This window comes from Sus scrofa, chromosome 14 (genome assembly GCF_000003025.6).
Source record: "Sus scrofa isolate TJ Tabasco breed Duroc chromosome 14, Sscrofa11.1, whole genome shotgun sequence".
Classification (NCBI taxonomy): Eukaryota; Metazoa; Chordata; class Mammalia; order Artiodactyla; family Suidae; genus Sus; species Sus scrofa.
In genome coordinates, this window is record NC_010456.5 from 49562364 (window position 1) to 49585175 (window position 22812).

Genomic DNA, 22812 nt, shown 5'->3' on the forward strand with positions numbered 1-22812 from the left:
ACAGAAACATGGGATCTAAGCCACGCCTGTGACCCACACCACAGCTCATGGCAATGCCGGATCCTTGACCCACTGAGCGAGGCCAGGGATTGAACCCAAGTCCTCAGGGATACTGGTTGGGTTTGTTACCACTAAGCTACAATGGGAACTCCAGTAAAGATTTATATATAGGACAAGCCACTGGTCTGGGCCCTTCCTGGTGGCCTACCTTATCTGTGGATCTGGGGCTTGACTCACCTTCCCCCTTCACCATGTAAGGCAATTCTTTTATTAATTCTCTTTTTATCTTTATATATATACATATACATGTATACATATGTATGTGCATTTACATCTTCTAGGTGTGTGTGTGTCTCCCCTACTGATTGTGCTTTCTGGTTGGACCCTGACCTCCCTCCTTATATAGCAGGTTACTCACCTCTCTGCACTTTGGTTTCTGTAAATATCTAATAGGACAGTGGTGAGTGACAGACTAGATGGGCCAGAAGCCCCTTGCCAGCTGTCAGTGAAGTGCTTGCATCGGCTCTGTTCCTTGGACAGCAAGAGTCCAACCTGTGAAGTCTCAAACCTTTGCAGGTGATCAACGTGTCCGAGATGGGAGTGGGGTCCTTTACTGTTCCCAGTCAGAGAAGTCAGCCCCATCCCTTCCCAGGCCCAGCGCTAAATTGCATGAACAGCCCCGTGTCAGAGCTGGGGTCTTCCTGGACAGCTGCCTGGGATGAGTAAACCAGATGGAGCTGCCTGGCCATAACTCTGTGTTAAACCCCTTTAATGTCTCTGAGATCCAGGCTTTTCATGTCACCTAATGACTCCTTTTGCACGTTGTTATAGAATCCAGCCTCACAGATACAGTGAGATTTTCTGTCTAGGCTTCAGTGTCCAAACCTTTGCATCTGTGGTTTCTTGGTTTCTTTTTCTCTTTTCTTCTTTCCTTCCTTCCTTCCTTCCTTCACTGCCCCACGGCTTATAGAGTACTTAGGCCACTGATCCAGTCTGGGCTATAGTTCCAACCCAAGCTGCAGTTGCAACAACACCGAATATTTAACCCACTTGCTGGGCTGGGGATCAAACCTGAATTGCAGTGCTCCCAAGATGCCACCAATCCCTCGTGCCACAGCAGGAACCCCATGCCTGTGGTTTCTAAAAGGAGCAGGTACAGTTTAGGTGACAAGGTGCTGCATTTATGATGTAGGTGCTGACTCACCAGAAACAATCTGATTATCCACACCTCTCACTGCCCAGAAACAAAATGGTCAGGCCCATCCTGGAGTGGATAGTCCCAGCACAGATGGAATCATCTGAGGGTCTCACTCCAGCCTGGAGTGTGGAGATGCTCAGCAAACATTTGTTGGATGAACCTGGTGTGGAATTTTTATTTTGTGTGATTATTGCTGATGCCATGGGAGAGAAGTTCAGTATACAGGGCGCATGGCCCTCCAGCCCACGTGCTCTGTGATGAAGTCTTCTAACCCCTCTGAGCCCCAGCCTTGTCTGCTCAAGGATGACAAGGATGACCCCTCCTGGGTTTGAGGCTCTCCAGTTCTTCAAGGCAGCACTCCTGCCAGCCCATGGTTTTACTGCTGGAATCTGGGCTGTGGAGGGACAGGGGGGCCAAAGGAAAGGGGGGCCAAGTGACAGTATGCCCAATGGGAAAAAGGGCAGAGGCATCCTCCAGGATAGATTATATGGTAGGCCACAAAACAAGTCTTAGTTAATTTTAAGATTGAAATCATACAATTTTTTTTTTCCGATCACAGTGGAGTGAAACTGGAAATCATTAGCAGAAGGAAAATTCAAAAATAGGTGAAGATAAACCACACATTCTTTTTTTTTTTTTCTTTTTTTTTTTAGGGACGCACCCACAGCATATGGAAGTTCCCAGGCTAGGGGTCAAAATGGAGCTACAGCTCCCAGCCTATGCCATAGCCATGGCAACACCAGCTCTGAGCTGTGTCTATGACCTACACCACAGCTCATGGCAACAGCAGATCCATTAGCCCACTGAGTGGAGCCAGGGATTGAACCTGCATCCTCATGGATACTAGTCAGATTCATTACTGCTGAGCCATGAGGGGAACTCGTAAACCACACATTCTTAAATGACAAACAGATAAAAAAAAATCAGCAAGGGTGGCTCAGTGGGTTAAGGATCCATCATTGTCACTGCTGTGGCTCAGGCTGCTACTATGGCGAGGGTTTGATCCCTGGCCTGGGAACTGCCACATACCCCATGGGTGTGGCCAAAAAAAAAAAAAATCAAGGAGATTAGAAAATATCTTGAGACTAATGAAAACAAAACCAAAACATAGCAAAACTTATAGGATGCAATGAAAGCAGTGCCAGAGGGAGGTTTACAGCTGTGAACACTTACATTAGAAAAGGAGTTTCCACTGTGGTGCAGTGGGTGAGGAATCCATATGCACACTGTGCTATATGGAATGACTGGCCAACAGGGACCTGCTATACAGCACAGGGAACTCTACCTAATATTCTGTGATGGTCTGTATGGGAAAAGAATCTGAAAAAGAATGGACGCCTGTGCATATATGATTGAATCACTTTGTTGTATGGCAGAAATTCTCCCAACATTGTAAATCAACTATACTTCAGTAAAACTTTAAAAAGAAGAAGAAGAAGAAAAAAAGAATCTGCAGTGGAGATTGCTGCAGAGGCATGGGTTGACCCCGGCCTGAGAACTTCCATATGCTATGGGAGTGGTCAAAAAAGAAAAAAAAAAGAATCAAAAATTTTTTTCAAATAAAAAAGAAAGATCTCAAAGCAGCAATTGAATTTTACTACAACTAGAAAAGGAACTAGAAAAAGAAGGACAACCTGAACCCAAAGCTAACTGTAGGAAGGAAATAATAAAGATTAGAGCAGAGATAAAATAATAGAAAAACAGAGAGAGAACCAATGAAACTGAAAGTTGGTTCTTCAGAAAGATTAACAAAGTTGGCAAATCTTTAACTAGACTTACTACGAAAAAAATATTCCTTTTTTGTTTTTTCTTTTTTTTTTTTTTTTTTTTTGGCTGAGCTGCAGAATCAAACCTGCGCCTCAGCAGTAACCAGAGCCACACGTGTAGCAACACTGGATCCTTAACCCTCTGTACCACATGGGAACTTCCACGAAAAAAAGATTTCTAAAGTCAGATTACTAAAGTCAGAAGTGAAAGAGGAGATATTACTACTGATTCTACAAAAATAAAGAGGATCATGAACCATTTGTTGGAGGAGGTCATAAAGAGGGTGTGACCATTGTCCTGTGAGCTCGACCCAGGCAATCGGAGGCTCTCAATCCCTCCCGATCCTTGGTATGTCCATCTGCCTGCTATTCTGTACTAGGAGCTACTTCCATGATGCAGCCTTCAGAGAGTGTTACTCTCAGTCTCTTACTGAGACCATCTGGACTGTATTTGGGGCTGAACCTCATCAAGACCACTGTATAAACTCTTAAGATTCTAATAGGAGGGTGCAGAGATCCGCATGTCCTATAGTCACCCAAGACAAGCTTCCTATGTAAGTTCTCTTATTAAAACTGCCACTAACCAGTCTGTTTATGGGGAGGGGTTGTGGGTTTTTTGTTTTTCTTTTTTTGGCCACTCCCTAGCATATGTAGTTCCCAGGCCAGGAATTGGATCTCAGCCCGCAGTTGTGACAACACTGGATTCTTAACCATTGTGCCTCCTTGGCAATAGAACCTGCATACCAGGGCTCCAGAAACACTGCTGATCCCATTGCACCACAGCGGGAACTCCTGCCACCTACCCATCTGGAGTGGTCTGTCTCTTTCTTTGGTCTCTTCTTGCCCTCTGCGTGCAGGGGGCCCAGTTTTGAATTCCGGAGAATCCCTGAGGTCAAGAACCAATGTGATTGTACGCCAACAAATTGGATACCTAGATGAAATGAACAAATGCCTAGAAATACAAAATGTACCATGCCTGAGTCTCAGAGAAATAGAAAATCTGAGTAGACCTATAATCAGCAAGGAGACTGAATGAGTAATCAAAATCATCTCTGTGGATAGAAGCCCTGGACCTGCTGGCTTCACTGATTAATTTTATCAAACATTTAAAGAAGAGCTAACACTAGTTCTTCTCACATTCTTCCAAAAAATTGGAGAGGAGGGAGCACTTTTCTGTGAGGCCAACATTACCCTGATACCCAAGCCAAAAATACTAAAAACAAAACTTCAGACCAGTATCCCCTAGAATATTGATGCAAAAATCCTCAACACAATACTAGCAAACTGAATTCAGCCGCCTATTGAGAAGATTATACACTATGACCAAGTGGGATTCATTCCCAGAATGCAAGAATGGTCCAAAATACAAAAATCAATGTCACAGAACACTGTAAATCAATTATAATTAAAAAAATTTTTTAAACCCCATGGAATCCTATGTGGAAAAAAAAAATCAGTGTCATATGCCACATTAACAGAATGAAGGAAAAAAAATCTCAGATGATCAACTTAATTGAGGTAGAAAAAGCATTTCACAAAATTGAAAATCCTTTCATGATTAAAACAGAGAAACAAACAAAAAAACCCATTTGGAGTTCCCGTCGTGGCTCAGTGGTTAACGAATCCCACTAGGAACCATGAGGTTACGGGTTCGATCCCTGGCCTTGCTCAGTGAGTTAAGAATCTGGCGTTGCCATGAGCTGTGGTGTAGGTTGCAGACGTGGCTCAGATCCTGTGTTGCTGTGGTTGTGGTGGAGGCCGGCGCTACAGCTCTGATTAGACCCCTAGCCTGGGAACCTCCATATGCCATGGGTGCAGCCCTAAAAAGTCAAAAAAAAAGAAAGAAAAAAAAAAAAACCCACTCAACATTCTTGGAATTGAAGTAACCTACATGAATATTATAAAGACCATATATGAAAACCCCACAGCTAACAACATATATATTCAATGGTGAAAGGCTCTGTGCTCACTTTTTCCACTTCTATTCAACACAGTATTGGAAGTTATAGCCAGAGCAATTAGATGAATAAACATATCCATAATTGAAAAAAATTACCTGTTTACAGATGACATAATCTTGCATATAGAAAACCCTAAAGGTTGCACAGCAAAAAAAAAAAAAAAAAAAAAATAGAATAAGTGAATTCAGCAAAGCAACAAGATACAAAGGCGCCACACAAAAATCAGTTGTATTTCTACACACTAACAATAAACAATCTGAAAAGGAGATTAAGAAAACATTCCAGGAGTTCCCGTCGTGGCGCAGTGGTTAACGAATCCGACTAGGAACCATGACGTTGCGGGTTCGATCCCTGCCCTTGCTCAGTGGGTTAAAGATCCGGCGTTGCCATGAGCTGTGGTGTAGGTTCAGACGCGGCTCGGATCCCGCGTTGCTATGGCTCTGGCGTAGGCCAGTGGCTACAGCTCCGATTAGACCCCTAGCCTGGGAACATCCATATGCCGCGAGAGCGGCCCAAGAAATAGCAAAAAGACAAAAAAAAAAAAAAAAAAAAAAAGAAAACATTCCACTTACAATAGCATCAAGAAGAATTAAATGCTTAGGAATTAAATAAGGTGAATGGATTCTACAATAAAAGCTACAAAACATTGATGAAAGAAATTAAGATCTAAGTAAATGGAAAGACAGCCTATGTTCATGGATTGGAAAACCTAATATTGTTAAGATGTCGGTACTACTCCAAGCAGTTTCCATATTCATTGCAATCCCTATCAAAATCCCAATAATGATCCTTGCAGAAATAGAAAAATCTGTTCTAATCTAAAAAAAGGACACAATGAACTTCTTTGCGGAACATGTACTGATTCACATGTTAATGCCTGGCATTCACACAAGTGTGGACATCAGGTCACACGTGGTGCCCCTGGAAAGAAAGTGTTGTTTACAACTGTTGGGGTCACCAAGAGGGACCAGTATTCATCAGTACAGAGGTTGATAACACCGCCAATATGTCCTCCTGGCCAGCTGGTAGGCTGTTGGATGCTCAGTTAAGTTTGAATAATTGAGACTAATCCTTGTACTTGGAAGGACTGCCTGAAGGCAGTTTTCCAGTCCATCCTGTTTGCAGTGCCACCCTGGGGGCATTCTTCCCATGGGATGGTTGAGTGAAGGAGTAGGAGCTGGGGAGGCATTTGGTGGGACTGTAGGATTTTTCCTGGGCAATGCAGGAGCTGAGGATACTCACTGCATTCCCTACAGACTGCTGGTGAGGTCAGCAGGAGTGGCCATCACACTGCAGTCAAAGCCATCTGGTCAAAAAGAAGAAAACCCGGTCAGATTTAAGGTGCTTGCAAACACTTAGGAGAGCTGCAGCAGGGAGTTTTGGTTCCTAAGGAAGCCTCCAAAGCCAAATATGAAAGGCAGAGCTCATTCATGATTAATGCCCCTGGGATCTAAAGTGTTCCTTCCCTGTCTAGGGGCCAAAGTTGCTGCTCCATCTCCAAAATTGGTATAGTGAAATTCCAGTAGCTAAAATGTCACTGTTTAATTTTTTTCCCCAGTTGTCTTTTTCTCAGACCCAAACCTTTTGTTTTTGTTTTTCAGGTGTTTTTATTTTCTTCTTTTGGTGGTGCCTGCGGCGTGCCAATTTTCCCTGGCCAGGGATCAGATCTGAGCCACAGTTGTAACCAGAGCCACAGCGGTAACAACTGGATCTTTAACCCCCTGAACCACGAGGAACTTCCCAACCTTTTTTTGGGAAGGATCAAGTATAAGAGGAAAAAGGGAATTTTTATAAAATGCAGGGAGATCCAGTATGTTTCCCCCTTTGCCCTGCAAGGATGCCGTAGCGGGGTCTCTGAGAGCGATGGATTCACCCAAGTGGTTGTTGTCCTTTAGATCTAAGACAATGCCAGTGCAAAGGAACATCCAAGTGAACCAGAGTCAAATTTGAACTCCTAGGTGCCCCGAAAGGTTGTGCCAACCATGTGGGCCCAGAGCCACTCTCAGGGCAAAGGAAGTAGCAAGGTGTCCAGGAATTGTCAAGTCGGAATCCCCAAATTTCGAAACAGGTCCTTATATCTGCCTTACCACTTTTATCCAGATGTCCCGGAAGTGGGTTTTCCAGGGATAGCTGCATTCAGTGACTGAACTGTTAGACAAAAATGTGTGGACCAGGAGGCAGTTGGGGACAGAGAGCCAGAAACCTTTCTGCATTTATTTATTTATTTATTTTGGTCACACCTGCAGAATGCAGAAATTCCCAGGCCAATGATCAAACCCATGTCACAACAGTGATTCAAGCCACAGTAGTGACAACACTGGGTCTTTAACCCGGTGGGCTAACAGAGAACTCCCTCTGCATTGATTTTTGAGGCATTATTCCAGTGCTGAACAATGTCAAATGCTGATGGATGGCAGGGAGTATGTAGGGTCCACTGAATAACTTGACCACCTGCCTATTGTCATCAGCTTTTGAAAGCCAAAAACACCACACAGATTAGTTTCAGGGGCTGCAATGGTGTGCCTGAAGTTGGCTGATCAGACTGGAACAGCAACTCCAGACCCTCCAAAGTGTCAACAGTGTTAAGGACCCAAGGAGCTCCAGAGGAGGTTGGCGGTGTGAGGGGCTCAGAGGGGGGCCACCTGAGGCCACGCACTGGCCAGAGGACCTTCCTGGCACAAGCAGCAGACCAGCCTGCGGCAGGAATCCCAGCTCTGGCGTGCAGCAGTAGTGTCTGCTACGGAAACCACTCCTCTTTGTGCCTGGTCTGCAGTGATGGGTGTGTTATCGTGTACTCGTGGTGATAATATGGGTGGCAATCTGGGTGGCACCAGGGTGCAGTCAACAGCCTTATCTTGGTCCATCCCATCAGAGAACAGGCTCTTGCCTTGGGCAGTGGTATGAGTGATCTGGACAGTGTGAGGTTTTCTGGGTGGCAGACCAACAACAGCCCAAGCCAGTAGCAATCCACCGAGGTCTAGCCAGTGGAGAACTGACCTAGAGCTGAGAGAGTGGCCTGGGCTTCTAGCTACTGAGGGGGACTCGTGCCCATTTTCACTTCTGGGCTGTGCTGAGGGCAGCCCAGTGGACACCCTCAGGTTTCAGCTGAGTTGACCCATCCGGTTAACTTGAGGTCACCATTGAGCTAGTGGCTTTGCTTTGGTGGATGGAGTTGGGGATGTATGTCCCCCCAGAGGATCAGTTGCCAGTTTTGTGTGTTTTTTTTTTTTTTTTTTTTTTTTTTTTTTTGGTTTTGGTTTTGGTTTTGGTTTTCTTTTTAGGGCCACACATGCAGCATATGGGTTTCCAGGCTAGGGGTCAAATCAGAGCTGCAGCTGCTGCCTATGCCAGAGCCACAGCAACACTGGATCTGAGCCCCATCTGTGATCTATGCCACAGTTTATAGCAACTGGATTCTGAACACAGTGAGCAAGGCCAGGGATCAAACCCACATCCTCATGGATACTAGTCATGTTAACCGCTGAGTCACAGCGGGAACTCCAGTTTTGGGTTTTTTCAATCTGCACCCTCACCATGTAGAAGTTCCCAGGCCAGGGACTGAGCCTGTACCACAGCAGGGACGAGAACCACAGCAGTGACAATGCCAGATCCTTAACCCACTGAGCCACTGAACTGCCAGTTTTTTCAGGTAAGTCTGAGGTATCTCTGGGGCCAGGGCAAGTCCAGGACGTGGGTCCCTGGATATTACGGCCGGGGCAGGTCTCCTGAAGGCAAGTCAGTAAGGAGAACAGGCAGGCTCCATGCCCCTCCAGGGCGTTGGGGCCCCATGCCAGGCTTCCTACCTGGAGGCAGGCCTAGGGGAGCAGAGCCCAGCTCTGGCCCTAGCACTGAGAGTCGCTTCCTGACCCCACTCCCCTGGCTAACTCCTGCAGGGGCATGGGCATTGCTTCTGACCATAGCCTGGGCCGAGGGTTGGGAAAGCAGCAGTCATGATGGGCTTTGGTCAAGCTCTGTCTGTAGCTCGTTGGGTGATGGCCTGTAGCCAGTTGGTCCCCTCTCCAGGCTGCAGTGTTCCCGCTGGACTAGACCAGTGGTTACCTAGGGTCACCGCATTTCACGGAATACTAGTGTTACACAGAAACAAGCTCTGCGGCTAAGTTGTTTGGGGGAAACCCTAAATGAATGCGGTCCCCTTACCCTGGCTGCAAAGTTATACAGAGCCTTTTCTGTGCATCAAAATCTCTGGGGAGGGGGTGTGGGGAGCATACCCTGCTGTGTTTAGCAAGCTGATCTGACCATGGTGCCCTGTCACATAGAACTTCTCACAGTTGGCATGCTGAAGGGCACGCCTCAGAACACACTAGATAGGATGGTCCCCAAGAATGCCTAGCCCTCTTCTGAGATTGTAAAAAATGGACCCATCAGACCTCTCATGATCCTTGCCTCCTGGTGTTCATGTTCACTCTTCCCCCTCCTATTACCATCTCTCACATGAGGACATCCAGGCAGCCTGGCCACTGGCCCTAAGAGTGAACTTGGATGCTCCAGCCCCAGCTGAGCCTTGAGGTGACTGCAACCCCAGCCGACAGCTTAAGAGACCCTCCCCAAACCCCAAGAGTGACCCTGGGCCAAAGGCACCAGCTCAGCCACATCCAGACTTCTGCTTTGGTCTTGCCCCTTGGCCCCCATTGGGGCCCCTCCTAGGAGCCCTTAGCCCATCCCCAACTATCCCCACCCTGCATGCTGTGGGCAACATACTCAGGACTCATCACCCCACCTACTTTTTTTTTTTTTTTTTGCTGAGCCCACAGCATGCCAAAGTTCCCAGGACAAGGACTGAACCCAAGCCAGAGCAATGCCCTGAGCCGCAGTAGTGACAATGATGGATTCTTAACCTGCTGAACCACCAGGAAACTCCAGCCTCACCCACTTTTGTCCTTCCTGCTTTAACACCTCCCTCATTCTGTCATTTTCCTCCCACAGTTGCATTCAGGGCTGCTCTCCAGTTTGGAGGCCCCAGTCAGAACTCCTGCTCATCTGTCCCCACAGTGCAGGGCTTGGGGAGGGCCAGGCAGCTGTTGGCCAGGGTCAGACCACCGGCCTAGGGCCCAGGCTGTCAGCTCCCAGGAAGACCAAGCAGGTCTGACTTGCCAGATAAGGCAGGATTTCCAAACACTTTCTTTGCAGAATAGCCTTCTCATCAAGTGGAATACAGAAGAGCCCAACAGCTAGCAGATAAGGGTGGGGGTGCAGGGAGGCCTAGAGTCCTGTTCCCAGGACTCCCACTCTGTTTCCTTCCATGGGTCTATGTCCCCCCCACTTCTCCCCCATCACCCCCCAGATTGTCTTCCATGCCATCTCCAAGAACCACAGTCAAGGTCAAGCTGAGCTCCAGGGCCTTCAAGCTCCAGCACCACCTGCCTGGGCCTCTGCAGCACTGGAGAGATGCAGGCCTGGGGAGCAGAAAACGATTCCAGCCCCAGCTCAACCTGCGGGGGGCAGTCAAGGACTCCGGCTCCTGTGCCCACAATTCAGGAGGAGACAAGAATGCAGAGGCAGGCCAGAGAATGCCATCGTCTGCAGTGAGAACGTTTATTGAGAATGGCTCATTACAAACAAAATATATTTATGTATAAAATCTCTGCAATGCAAAAGATCCCTTTTGTCCCATGTGGCTGGAGCAAAGAGAGCCAGCTGTCCAGTTGTGGCCTGGGGCTGCACTGGGCCCTCCAGGGGTCATAGTGCCTACTGCTGTAGGTGGAGTTCCTGCTACCTGGGCTCCATCTCTACCCCCCTTTCCAAAATTTATGCAGGAACTCGACACAGGTTTGCATCCTGCCTCTGTCACCCTCCCCAGCCAGACGGTACCACCCCAGGGGCAGGCAGCTCTCAAGTCTCAGGTGGGTGACCTCTGACCCGTGGCTTGCCTGGACAGCCCTCGTGCAAGCCCAGGGAGTAACATGTCTGCATGCTAGTCTGCGGTGCTGTAACAGCCCCCTAGCAGTGTGCTAGGCCTCACTCACACTATCACTTTCTCTCTGTTCCCCTTGATGCAGCAGTTCTCACCAGTTTTACCTGGATCCTCCTGAGAACACCCAAACCCCACAGCTGCGGCACGTACTCCTGATGGTGGGACCTTGAGCCACCCAGCATTAAGGCAACGGAGACAAGACCAGCCTCAAGGCAGCACTAGCCTCTGACACCCTTGGTCAAGGCTGCCTGGTGTCAAGGGGCAGCGCGGCCCTGGTCAGCAGAGCCCAGCCCTCCACCCCCCTGGCCCTGGAGCAGCACCAGCCCAGAGGGGCAGGTGGGGAAAATGCTGAGTCGTCTAAGTGGTCTACAGTCGGGGCAGGTACAGCAGTTGCCACCGTGTCATGCTGAGGGCCTGGAAGACCCAAGACGCAAGGTGCTGGGGCAGGATGGCTGCTGGGACACCCCTGCACCACTAGCCAGAGGCAACCCAGGAGGGTTGGGTATCCCAAGCCCTACTGGCAATGATCCATCTCCCTTATTTTTCAGGTACAGACCTGGGTTCAAGACCCACCTCCACCAGCACCCTGGGCTGGATTCTGCCCAAAAGGTGAGGGGCCCTGGCACTCAGCCTGCTGGCCACAAGTCTCCTTCTTTTTGAAAGAGAATGTGGATTAGCTTATCCGCCCCATGAAGAGGTGTCAGTGGTTCCAAAGTACCTGCAATCTTACTATTATTGTCCTACTTGAGGCTGAGTCTCAACCCCATAAAGTGAAAACTTAAATCTCAAAAACCACCCTCCCCCCAAAGAAAGACAGAAAAAGGAAACAGTTCTAGTCCATGCTGTGGTGCCATGCCTTGTGATCCTGAGCAGGCAACACCCTTCTCCATCAAGACAGAAGAGACCCAATATTCTGTGCAAAAGGTGCTGGTGTGAACACCAGGGAGGGTGGTGGAGGCCAGAGACTGCCCTTGGCCATGGACCAGGCGCGTGGGTGGGCCCAGGGCCCAGCACCTGACCCTGACCCCTGGGGCGCCCTGCACTGAGGCAGGCCCCACTATGGGGACTTAGGCCAGTTGCAAAAGGCCTCGTGGCTGGGGGAGCTTTGGGCCCAGGCGGCTGTTCCCCGCCCTCAGGCCAGTTCCTGAGTATTGCCCACATCCCAGGTTTCCACCCTATAGAGCTGGGGTGCCCAGGAAGGGCAGCAGAGTCCTTTCTGTCTGAGGCCCAACCTTCCATAGGGGCTGGAGGCCTTGCAACCAGCCACAGGAACTGCATCCACTGGGAGGCGCCATCCACCCAAGCCTTGGGGTGGAGGTGGAGGGTGGGGCAGTACTTCTGCAGCCCCTGGGGCCCAGGTCGCTACAGTCTCCAAACAAACAGACCAGCAACATGTGTCTCCAGGGCTCAGTCACCAGGTCTGCAGGGAGATGGGCTCAGGCTTCTCCCCCTGCTCTGCGTCCGGCTTGCAGGCAACGGGTGCCCAAGGGGGTGGATGTCCCTTGGGCACTGCTGGAGTCCCCCTTGGGGTCCTGGGGGAGGCTCTGTTCAGATGGTGTGAGGATGCCTCCAGCAACCAGCAGGTGTGCAGGTAGGTAGCACGACCATGTGGCACCAGGGGCTAAGGCGGTAGGCCAGGGCCTCCTAGAGCTCCCCGGGTGTTGTCACCTGGTCCAGGGCCTCCTGAGTAGGCCCAGCTGGGAGGGACAGGGTCCGAGGGCCTGGGCACACCAGGCTCCTGCTGTCAGCTGTCCAAGTAGACAAAGAGGATGTCCTCGTCTGTGCCGTAGCTGGTTCTGGCCTCCTCAAAGTTACTGATGCTGGTGCTGCACATTCCTGCTGGGCCGAAGGGCAGGGCGGGGTCAGCAGTGCAGGAGCACCTGCCTCACAGGTGCCCAGGGCAGCCACGGCCCACCTGCCTGCAACCCTTCTTGCCTATTGCGGCCTGTGGGAATCAGGGTGGTCCCCGACTCAGGCCAGGGTCAGGGGAGCCCTGGGTAGGTCGGGTACTGGGCAGATTCTCCTTTCTGACAAGTGTGTGGGCTGTCCCGGGGGCAGGCCCTGGGGAGACAGGTGGCGTGGGGATGCAGCAGAGGCAGTAGGGGTGCTAGGCACTAGCCTGGGTCTGGCCTGGGGGAAGGAGGTGGCCAAGCCTGATGATGCCTAGGAGACAGAGGAGGCTGCCATGGCCCCAGGTGGGTGGCCTGGCTGAGGGAGCCCAGGGGATCAGGGGCCATGGGGAGAAGGTGGAGAGGGAGTCTTGGCCACACCAGGTTGAATGAGGAGTGGGCAGGGGGAGGGGAAAGGCAGGGGCCCGCCCCATTCACACCCTGCCTGCCACACTTACGGTCGGCGTAGGCTGGGTTGTTGTAGAAGATGCAGCTGGTGGCCCGGTTGTAGCCGCGTAGCACGATGAAGTGGCCTTGGTAGTCGGGGCTGCGGCAGAAGCAGCGGTGGCCACTGGGGGCAAAGCAGCAGTACTTGACGGGGCTGGAGCAGAGGTCACAGTGCAGCACCCCCGAATTCACCAACACAATAGCCACGTGGCCCTGTGCCAGGTGTGCCTGGATGTCCTGAACACTCACGGTGCTGTGGGTGGGAGGATGGTCAGCTGGCACCGCTGGGCCCCACTCCCCATCCCTCAAGAGGACCCCCCACTCACACCCCTATTCTGCCCTGTGTCACAGAGCTAGGGGGCATGGCTCATGTCTGCCCTGAGCTCCCTGCAGGTGGCAACATCTGTCTTTGTCACAGTGGCCCAGGCTCAGCTGGGGGCCAAGCACAGGATCAGGGTTGGGGGGCTCTAAGTGTGCCCAGGCTAAGCTGACCCCATCAGGCCCTTCACAGGGTGACAGGAGATCAGTTCCTGATGGGCCCCCATCAAGGGACCCTACAACAGCACCCCACCTCTTGACTTAGCTGGTGAATTCTTTTTTTTTTTTTTTTTTTTTTTTGTCTTTCTAGGGCTGCTTCCCTTGGCATATGGAGGTTCCCAGGCTAGGGGTCAAATCAGAGCTGTAGCCACTGGCCTACTCCACAGCCACAGCAACACAGGATCCAAGCCGAGTCTGCAACCTACACCACAGCTCACTGCAACGCCAGATCCTTAACCCACTGAGCGAGGCCAGAGATCAAACTTGCAACCTCATGGATGCTAGTCGGGTTCGTTAACTGCTGAGTCATGACGGCAACTCCTAGTTGGTGAATTCTTTTTGCCAAGCACCCCCTTCCTTGGTGTTTCACCCCAAATCATGTGTGATTTACTTTGCAAACTCTTGGTCCACCTTCCCCAAATCTGAGCCAAGCATAGTTTTGCCAGTTTCAGAACCAAATGTGTGTCTGAAAGGGTTATTTTTCTTTCTTTGTAAGACTCCTCATGGCAGAAGGGGCTGCCCAGGAAAGGGTGGTCTTCAGCCCTTCTGGGGAACCCTCTGGTGAGGCAGCTGCTCCAGGGTCTTAGGCACTGCCCCCTCTGATGCCCCAGAAAGAGCAAGAGGGGAGAAGGGCAGTGGGCATCCCCTGGTCCAGGGCACCACCATCTTCACCACAGGGACACTCACCCACTCCAGGCCTCCCTCCTTAGCCATTGGCCCAATTCCGGCCATGCCAAGTCATGGGGCTATCTGGTTTGTTGCCTTGGCCAAGGAAACCTGCCATTTTTACATTTGGTCTTTGAGACAAGATAGCTGGCTGGGTTCCCATGTGTGTGTTAAGAGTGAGATTCCCATTATAGGAAAGAAGTGAGAGTAGGGCTAGGAGGAAAAGCCATGGCTCCAAGGGACACTGCAAGTCCCAGGCCCAGGTCACAGCACGGCCAAGTTTCTGGGGTGACTGGGGCGGCTCATGCTGTTTTTCCTGTCCTCTGTGTCCTGAGGGATGGGGACAGCCCCAGCTCTCCACTCAGCAGAGCAGTACCTGTCAAGTGCCACTATGCAAGCACTGGCTGCCTTTCCCTCCCATATGTGCTCACATGGCCAGAGGACACATGGAGACTTTTTCCCTGTTTCCAGTGGGCTTCCATCACATCACAGTAAAAACAGATGGTTGGAAAGAAGCCCGCCTGGGGCCCAGCCAGCAGGACTGGGTGTGGGGCCCGCAGCAAGCACAGGGAAGGAAGCCTCTTGCATCTGGGCAAGTGGCTCTCAGGGTCTGCCTGAGTCCTACCCCACCTACGGGTGAGAATCAAGAGACCTCCGTAAGGCCAAGCAGCCTGTGGGGGATCTGGTAGCAGGTCTCTCTAGACAGCCCACATCCTGGGATGTCCCCATCACCCTATGGCTGGGCCAGCATACTTCTTAGGCTGTCACCCCTTCATTAGGGTCCCAGTGCTCTGTCCCAGGCCACCATCATGAGCAGCCTGAGGGCTGGCTGGAGCCTCTCTTGCTCACCTCCAGTCCCCATGCAGGAGCTATCCCAGGCCAGAGTTTTGTGTATAGCAGGTCACGTAGCCCCATTTGTCCCAATCTTGTGGATGGAGAAACTAAGGCTCAGGGGCACAAGTCAGTGCCTATGGCCAGCTGGTAACTGGAGCTCCAGTTCTGCCTGACTCCCAGCCTCTCCTGTATGTTAGCCCGAGGTCTCCCCCACGGCAGGTCTATGGGTGAGCAGGGTGCAAAGAAGGTCAGGGTGCAGGTGGGCTCACCGTTTCTCCACCAGCACCTTGCAGGCCTTGGCCTGTGCAAACAGCTGGTTCACCCGGGTCTCCTCTGTGTCGAAGTGCTTCCTGTAGAAGGACTGGAGAGAGAAGGGCAGCTGGAGAGGCCACCTGTCCCGGCCACCCCCTCCCCACTTGGATGCAGGAAAGGGCAGGTTAGGGTTGGCAGAGGAGTCTGGCCTCAGGGAGACGGCAGGCAGAGCCTGCCTGGGTGAAGAGCTGTCTGCCCTGAGCCAGCAGAGTGGCTGGTGGAAACACACAGAGGATGAGGAGGACAGCCTGGGATGTGGGTGGGCAGCCAGCTCGGGAAGGCCAGCCACCCTGGGCTTGTGTGCCCCAGTAGGCAGTAGTCTGGAAGTCTGGAGTAAATGTGCAAAGGGGAGGCTGAGACCCCTGAATGTCCGGCCACCTTGGTTTAGCAAGGGGAGGAACATACTTGGTTTGGTACAAGGCCTTAAGGGGCCCAGAGCCCTGATTCGAGGGGCGGGCATGAGGGGTGTACCAGGGCGGTAGAAGAGACCCTGCTCTTGGGCCCTTTTCTTTGCCTCTTGGCCACACTAACCAAGCCAGATCCATGAGCCTTTGTTCCTGGAAGGTTCAAAGGAGAGTTGGGCTGACTGGCACTGGCCATCGTGCAACAACCCTCCTGCCAAGGAGGCCAGCAGCCACTCTGCTCACCAGGTTTCAGAGCCTGGCCAATATCTGCCTCTGCAGGAGGATGGCAGACCAGCTTGAGCCATGCGGGGAGAGGAACACACTGTGTACTGGCAAGGCTACACAGGTATTCTCTTTTTTTGCCTTTTTAGGGCCGCACCCAAGGCATATGGAGGTTCCCAGGCTAGGAGTCCAATCGGAGCTGTTGCTACCGGCCTACACCACAGCCACAGCAACACCAGATCCGAGCTGTGTCTGTGACCTACACCACAGCTCACAGCAACGCCAGATTCTTAACCCACTGAGTGAGGCAGGGGATCGAACCCATGTCCTCAGGGGTGCTAATCAGATTGGTTACTGCTAAGTCATGATGGGAACTCCATGCATTCTTTAAAAACAAAACAAAAACAAAAAGACAGTATATTGGATTTTCTTCTAGAACACCAACGAGTCAGCTTGGTGGCCAGAGGAGGGAAGGGTGTGCCTGAGGCCAGGCCCTGCCCCTGCTGGGATGCAGGAAGGTGGCCTGACAGTTCCTCTGCATGTGGTCAGGTCCTGTCAAAGGTAGATGGCAGGTCTCGGGAATGACCTAGCTCACCACTCAAATCCTCTGAGCACTGCGACCCAAGGTCACCTGTTCTGATCGCTCATAGGTCCTGCCTACAGTGTGTCTGCCACTGCCCTGGTTTCCACACACATGTATGCACCTGGGAATCCACCCCTTGGCCACACCCTCTTCCCATAACTGCACCTGGTCAAGCCCAGTGGCTGGTGCCCACCTGGTTCTTATAGCCCTTGTCCACACCCAGTGTCTGGGTGCAGAAGCGGTGCCTCACGCCAAAGTGGCGCATCAGGTAGGCCAGGTCGATGGTCCAGATGCTCCTGGTTAGTCGCAGCTCCTGCAGGGCACTCTCAAACTCACTGTCGTCCAGCTGGCCCAGGTACCTGTGGGCAGATGGGCCACTGAAGTCAAGGAAGCTAGCTGAGGTCACCTTCCACCCAAGGGCTGGGCAGCCACTTTCTGAGCTCCTGTGCCCCTGGAAGGCTCCATCCTCCATCATGAGAGCCTACCCCCTGCCTGCGCCCTGCTCTGGCACAACCTGGGGTCGCCGGGGGCACCACACTGGCCCTGGAACCCAGGGCCTGGATTCTGTGTCTGACCTTTTTTTTTTTTTTTTGCTTTTAGGGCTGCACTTGTGGCATATGGAAGTTCCCCAGCTAGGGGTTGAATCAGAGCTGTAGTTGCCAGCCTACACCACAGCCACAGCAACACCAGATCTGAGTTCTCATCTTCAACCTACACCATAGCTCATGGCAATGCTGGATCCTTAACCCACTGAGAAGGCCAGGGATTGAACCCGCATTCTCATGAATACTAGTCAGATTAGTTTCTACTGAGCCACAAGGAGAACTCCCTGTGTCTGACCTCTTGCTGTCCATGTGACTTTGGGCAAGTGGCCATCTCTCTAGCCTCACCAGCTTCAACTCTAGGATGAAGTGCTTGGACCACCTCAGTGGTTCTTACATCAGTGGTTTTCTAAGTTTTAGGCATAGAACCCTCTTGTTGAACCCTATCTTGTCTGGAATTCCAGGAGGTGACATGGGGAAGGGAGAGGCTGCCCTGAGTTCCAGGCTGCTGCCTGAAGACTCTCTGACAAGGTCAAACTTCTCCTTAGAAAATCACTGATGGTCCAAGGTTCCTGTGATATTCATGCAGCCCGAGTGCACTCATCAGCTCCCTAGTGACCCAGCCTCCCAAGAGTCCAAGGCCAAGCAGGTAGAGTACCCCATGTCCCAATTGTGGGGTCACTCTGTGGGCCAGGCCATCCCAGAGGCCCCTGTGTTCTCAGCATATGGACCTGGAAGGCCTGGCCCACCCCGTTTCGCTTTGCAGATGTGATGCAGACTGGATGGAAGCCAGGCCTCCCCAAACCCCTTGTGAGGACGGTCACAGGGAGAGTGAGTCTCATCTAGGCCTCTCCCTGCATGTCCCCAGCTGGATGGGGAGGGCCTGGGCCTGCCTACTCACCGCAGCACCATCCTGGAACAGGCCAGGCCGCAGTCCCAGTGGTAGAGCTGCTGGATGATGGGCACAGGCAGCTGCACAAAGTCCCCTGCATGGAAACATGGCGTCACAGACCCTGGCATGGTGCCCGACACTGCCACTTCCCCAGGAGCCACGATCATCAGCTCCTGCCCAGATCCTGCAGGGGTTGTTCAGGGCCCAGCCCATGGCCTTACAGGCCCCCTAGACAATTCTTCCAATAGCAGTGACCTCCCCCACACGCCCCTCAGGGCAGGCCAGCTCTACACAAAATCTTCCAGCAGGTGGGCTCCCACGTCTCTCAGGACAGCACCTTCATGGCTGCTGCCCTCTGGGTATGACCCCTTATGCCCTGGGGCCTCTTCAAACCTGTGCCCTCTGCCTGCACTCTCCTGGCCTCCCTGGTGGCTGAGCTAACTCCTTCTCCACACCGCCCATCACACCCAGCCCCCACCAAGTGTTCTCACAGTCCTCTTTGCAGTGGGAGTTCTGAGGAGGCAGGGACAGGGCTGGCACACGGGAGCCACTTGGCATTCATGTCTGAGTTCATGACTCCAAGGACCCCAGGGCCACCAAAGTGTGAGCACCAAAGCCACGAGGAGGGGCTGTCAGGTGATCTGGGCGATCTCTCCGTCTCTTTGCCAAGTCATGAGGCAGAACAGAAGGGCCTGGCCTGGGCGTTCTGGCCCCAACTCTGCCACTGGCTGGCCATGGGCTAGGCACTGACTTCCTCATGTGGACTGGGTCTGGCCACCTCTAAAGTAGGGGACTTTGGTCTGATTCAGTCCTTCAATCAACAAACATTTCCCAAGAGCCTAGCAAATGCCTGGCATATAAACCAGAGAGACACCTGTGGTGAGTGACAAACAGGTCCCTGCCCTAGTGGGCAGCAAAACCAAGCAAGTGTAAGAGGAAAACAGGGAGCTAGGCAAGGGGAAGTGGGGCGCTGTGCCTTACAGAGCAGAGTAGGCAGCGCCAGGCAGGGTGAGCTGGTGCACAGTCTGCAGGACCCTCCTGTGCTGGGATCATGTGGATCCAGACAGAGTTCCGAGTTTAAGGGACCAGGAGAACTCTCTGGCTGTGAGCACTCAGTGCTAAGACAGCCTTTCAGCCCAGGGGCTTCCTCACCTCAGCGGTCTCTGGGGCCTTTCCTGATCTGCACTCTGCCCACCAGGCCCAAGTTCACACTTTGGCTCACACAGGAGACCCTTGCCTTGAGCTGGTCCATGCCCTGTTGGGCTGTCATGCAGTCCCCGAGGCAGGGACCTGTGACTGCCCCTCGGCTGCACTGGACTGGCCTCTCTCCCCCTCCACCTCACCTGTGGGGCCACTGAAGGCAGGATGGCATGGATAAGTGCAGGCCACTTGCTGGCTGAGTCACTTGGCTTCTGTGAAACACACACTCACAGATGCCAGCCTGTAGGGCGCTGTGAGCACTCGGGACAAGAATGTGTGTGAAACCCTTGGCAGGTGCTGATGTGACCCTGCCCTCCACCTAGCTGGGGCCTTCACTCCAAGCTTTCCAACATTTGCCTCTGCCCACTGCCTTGGATTCAGCCCTGGGGGGTCAGTCCTGCCTGACTTCTGCCTCAGTTTCTGTCCCCTAGCCATTTTCCTGTTTCTGTCCACAGTCTCCCATTGCTCTTAAAGTTCGCACTTCTTACTAAGGCCTACGGGGCCTGGCCACCCCCCTGCCACACCTTGGCCCTCACCCCAGGACCTTTATCCATGCAGCTCTCTTTCCCCTCAGTACTGCCCCATTTTTGTCATTCTGGACCCAGCTCAAGTCTCCTCCTGAGAGACTTTTCTGACTACACCTTGGGGAGATGGGGCCTCCTTCACAGTACTTCCTTGTTTCTTTCACAGGACTGAGCAAAAGCAACAAAAACATGAAAATGAAATAAAGCTACTCTGTCAGCCCACTAGACTGTCAGCTTCCTAATGGTAGAGAACTTGCTAATCTTTTTTTTTTTTTTTTTTAAGGGCTGCACCTGTGGCATATGGAGGTTCCCAGGCTATGGGTCCAATTGGAGCTGTAACTGCTGGCCTAAGCCACAGACACAGCAATGTGGGATCCAAGCCACATCTGCGACCTACACCACAGCTCACAGCTTAACCCACTGAGCGAGGTCAGGGTTGGAACCCGCATCCTCATGAATACTAGTTGGGCTCTTTACCACTGAGCCACAACAGGAATTCCAGAACTTGCTAATCTTGTTCTCTGTTATTCCCAGTGCCTAGTGTCTGATGCTTAGCAGTAACTTGCTAGACATTTGCTGGAAGAAGTGAGCTTATTAAGCACCCACTGTGTGTCAGGCTCTGGGGACGCTACAAGTGCTGAGACCCAAGCCCTACCCCGTAGGTGTTCATGTCCTAAAGTAATCCCCCTACTGACGGAGTGCAGGGAGAGGTCTCAGCAGGGCACTGTCCCCTTACTGTGGATGCCTTCCTCTTCAAGAATCCCTGGCTGTAGCTACAACTGCCTGTTATTTTTCTCTACACAGCTGTTTACTCCCCAGCCCTTGTATTTGCATATCCCTTATCTGCAAGGGTGTCTTGAACCATCTCTGAACCTCCAAATGCTCTGGTGTCTTTCCCTCTCTGAGGCCCTCAGCATGTGGGATTCGAGGTGCTGTCTGCCTTCCCCACTGCACAAACTGAGAAGTCCTCGGTGGCAGGCAGGCAGAGGATTGCATTTGCCTCCTCCTAGCCCTCAGACCACCGGAGGCACACAGACCTGCTTGAATGGTGCATGGAAGGCATTTTTTCCCCCAAAAGGCCTTATCCTCTGAGATGCCCTGGGCTACTTGTCACCGCTATGTTCGCCTTTCCCCTGACTTCTGGCCTGTGGCCCTCCGTTCACAGCTCCCTCCTCACTCTGTGGCTGGGGCTCTGGCACTGCCTGGCTAGGCTATCTCTGGCCAAGCTTTGACACTGTCTGTGCATCCTCTATGGCCAACTGTCAGTGTAGCACAGGACCCCTGCTCTTGGGGACTCTGCCCCTCCTCTTCTTACCCTGATCTCTAGAACCATTTGATCCTGCCTCCCCTCCACCTCCTGAGAGCTAAACATCCCTACATGACCATCCCCAGTCTTGGCACAGGCCAGATGGCCCACAGGGACTCAGAGGTACTCCTATGGGAGGTGATAAGGGTAGAGGAGGCCTTCCAAGTTCAAAGCTGCTGCTAGACATTGATGCCTGTGGAGCCAAGAGGCTGAGAGCTAGGGTCTGCCTGGAAGGTGCTGGCCTGGCTTCAGTTGGCAGCTGTTGCCAAGGAAGGAAGGTGGCTCACAGGCCCTGAATACTTAATCACTCTCAACCTCAGTCTGCTCATTTCCCAAAGTGCAAATAACAATGGTAACTGACTTCAGGAAGTCGTTATGAGGATTAATGAGAGTCTGAATGTGAACAATTTAGCAGAGTATCTGCCCATAGAAAGCTCACTGTAAATATGAGTCATTACTTCCCTGAGTGAGGCTCAGAACATGCAAGTGTCTGGTCCAAGATCACAGAATTAGATAATTAGAGGATTAGGGAGGCCAATCCCCGGGTAACTCCAGACCCTACTCCTTGCTGCAGTCACAGTCAGTATCCTGCTGATTCCTTAGGGTCAGGCTCCCACATGCTCTTGACTTCTCCCAGGAGCTGGGACCTCACTTTAGAGTTTACCAGCACTTCCTTTCTCACCAACCCTGTGCCTTAACCAGAGCAGGAATTACTGCTCTCTCCCTCCCCAATTTAGCAAAGCAAACCGAGGTTCACACACAACCTGAGTTTTGGTTTCTGCCTGCAAGGGAACACAGGCCACCTGGGACATAAGGAACTAGAGTGAAGAACTCTAGCAAGACAAAACACTGAGTCTGGGAGGCCGGGGGGGGGGGCCTCCCCCATTGCTCTATGCTCCCTGCCAGTTCCCTGCCCTTCTAGGCCTCAGTTCCCCGAGGGGACAGGATCTCTCACGGCAGCTTCAGCAGGACTTTTCGCTTCTGGGGAAGCTGCCGCCCCAGCCTCTCAACCAGGACCCTCCCACCAAGACCGCCATCAGAGCTGCCTGGGGTTCCAGCCCTGGGAGTATCAGGAAACCCCAGCAGACCGCGGTTGGCGCTGCGGGAGCCAAGGCGGGGTGTACACCTGGCCAGACTTCACTCAAAGCTCTACAGCCTAGGACATGGCGGCCGTCGGTCCAAGGTCACGCGGCCGGACCCTGACCGCTGCTAGGGTGGGCCCCCCTGTTCCCCTGGATGAGGGCTAAGCCCTCAGGGAGCACTGACCGGGCTCGAGCGGCGGCCCCGATGCCTCCCCCTCCGTCCTCATGACGTGGGCGGCGCGGGGCTCCCATGGCCCCGGCCCGGCGCCGGCTGCAGCTTCGGCCTCGTCTGGGGCGGGAGCGGGGCCGCTAGTCCCCGGGTTCCTGGGCCGCCACCGCCACTGCCAGCACGGTGGGGAGAAGGGGAGGCGGCAGCTGGGCCGCCCCAAGCCCCGCCCCGGCCCTTCCAGGCCTTGGCCCGCCCCGTCCGCCCTGGGCCCCGCCCCGGCCCGCCCCCGCCTCCTCTGGCCCTCAAGCCCTCAGGCTCCCAGGCTCCTGTCTCCGCTGGTCCCGGC

The 22812-nt window shown here is 52.7% G+C and overlaps 1 protein-coding gene across 3 annotated transcripts; it reads right to left on the minus strand.

Moving 5' to 3' along the window:
• Nucleotides 9668-22688, minus strand: GUCD1 (guanylyl cyclase domain containing 1). Of its 3 annotated transcripts, none has more exons than XM_013983107.2 (6): nucleotides 22482-22688; nucleotides 18195-18279; nucleotides 16945-17110; nucleotides 15500-15591; nucleotides 13205-13317; nucleotides 9668-12693 (listed from the first exon to the last, which is right to left on the minus strand). In XM_013983107.2, the coding sequence occupies exons 1-6, from the start codon at nucleotides 22522-22524 to the stop codon at nucleotides 12602-12604; spliced, it is 591 nt and encodes a 196-aa protein (XP_013838561.1). In that variant the 5' UTR covers nucleotides 22525-22688; the 3' UTR covers nucleotides 9668-12601. The 3 variants fall into 3 exon arrangements, with proteins under 3 accessions (XP_013838561.1, XP_005670938.1, NP_001230431.1); XM_005670881.3 differs by lacking the exon at nucleotides 22482-22688 and adding an exon at nucleotides 19529-22444 and having other exon boundaries at nucleotides 13205-13446; NM_001243502.1 differs by having other exon boundaries at nucleotides 12548-12693; nucleotides 13205-13446; nucleotides 22482-22637.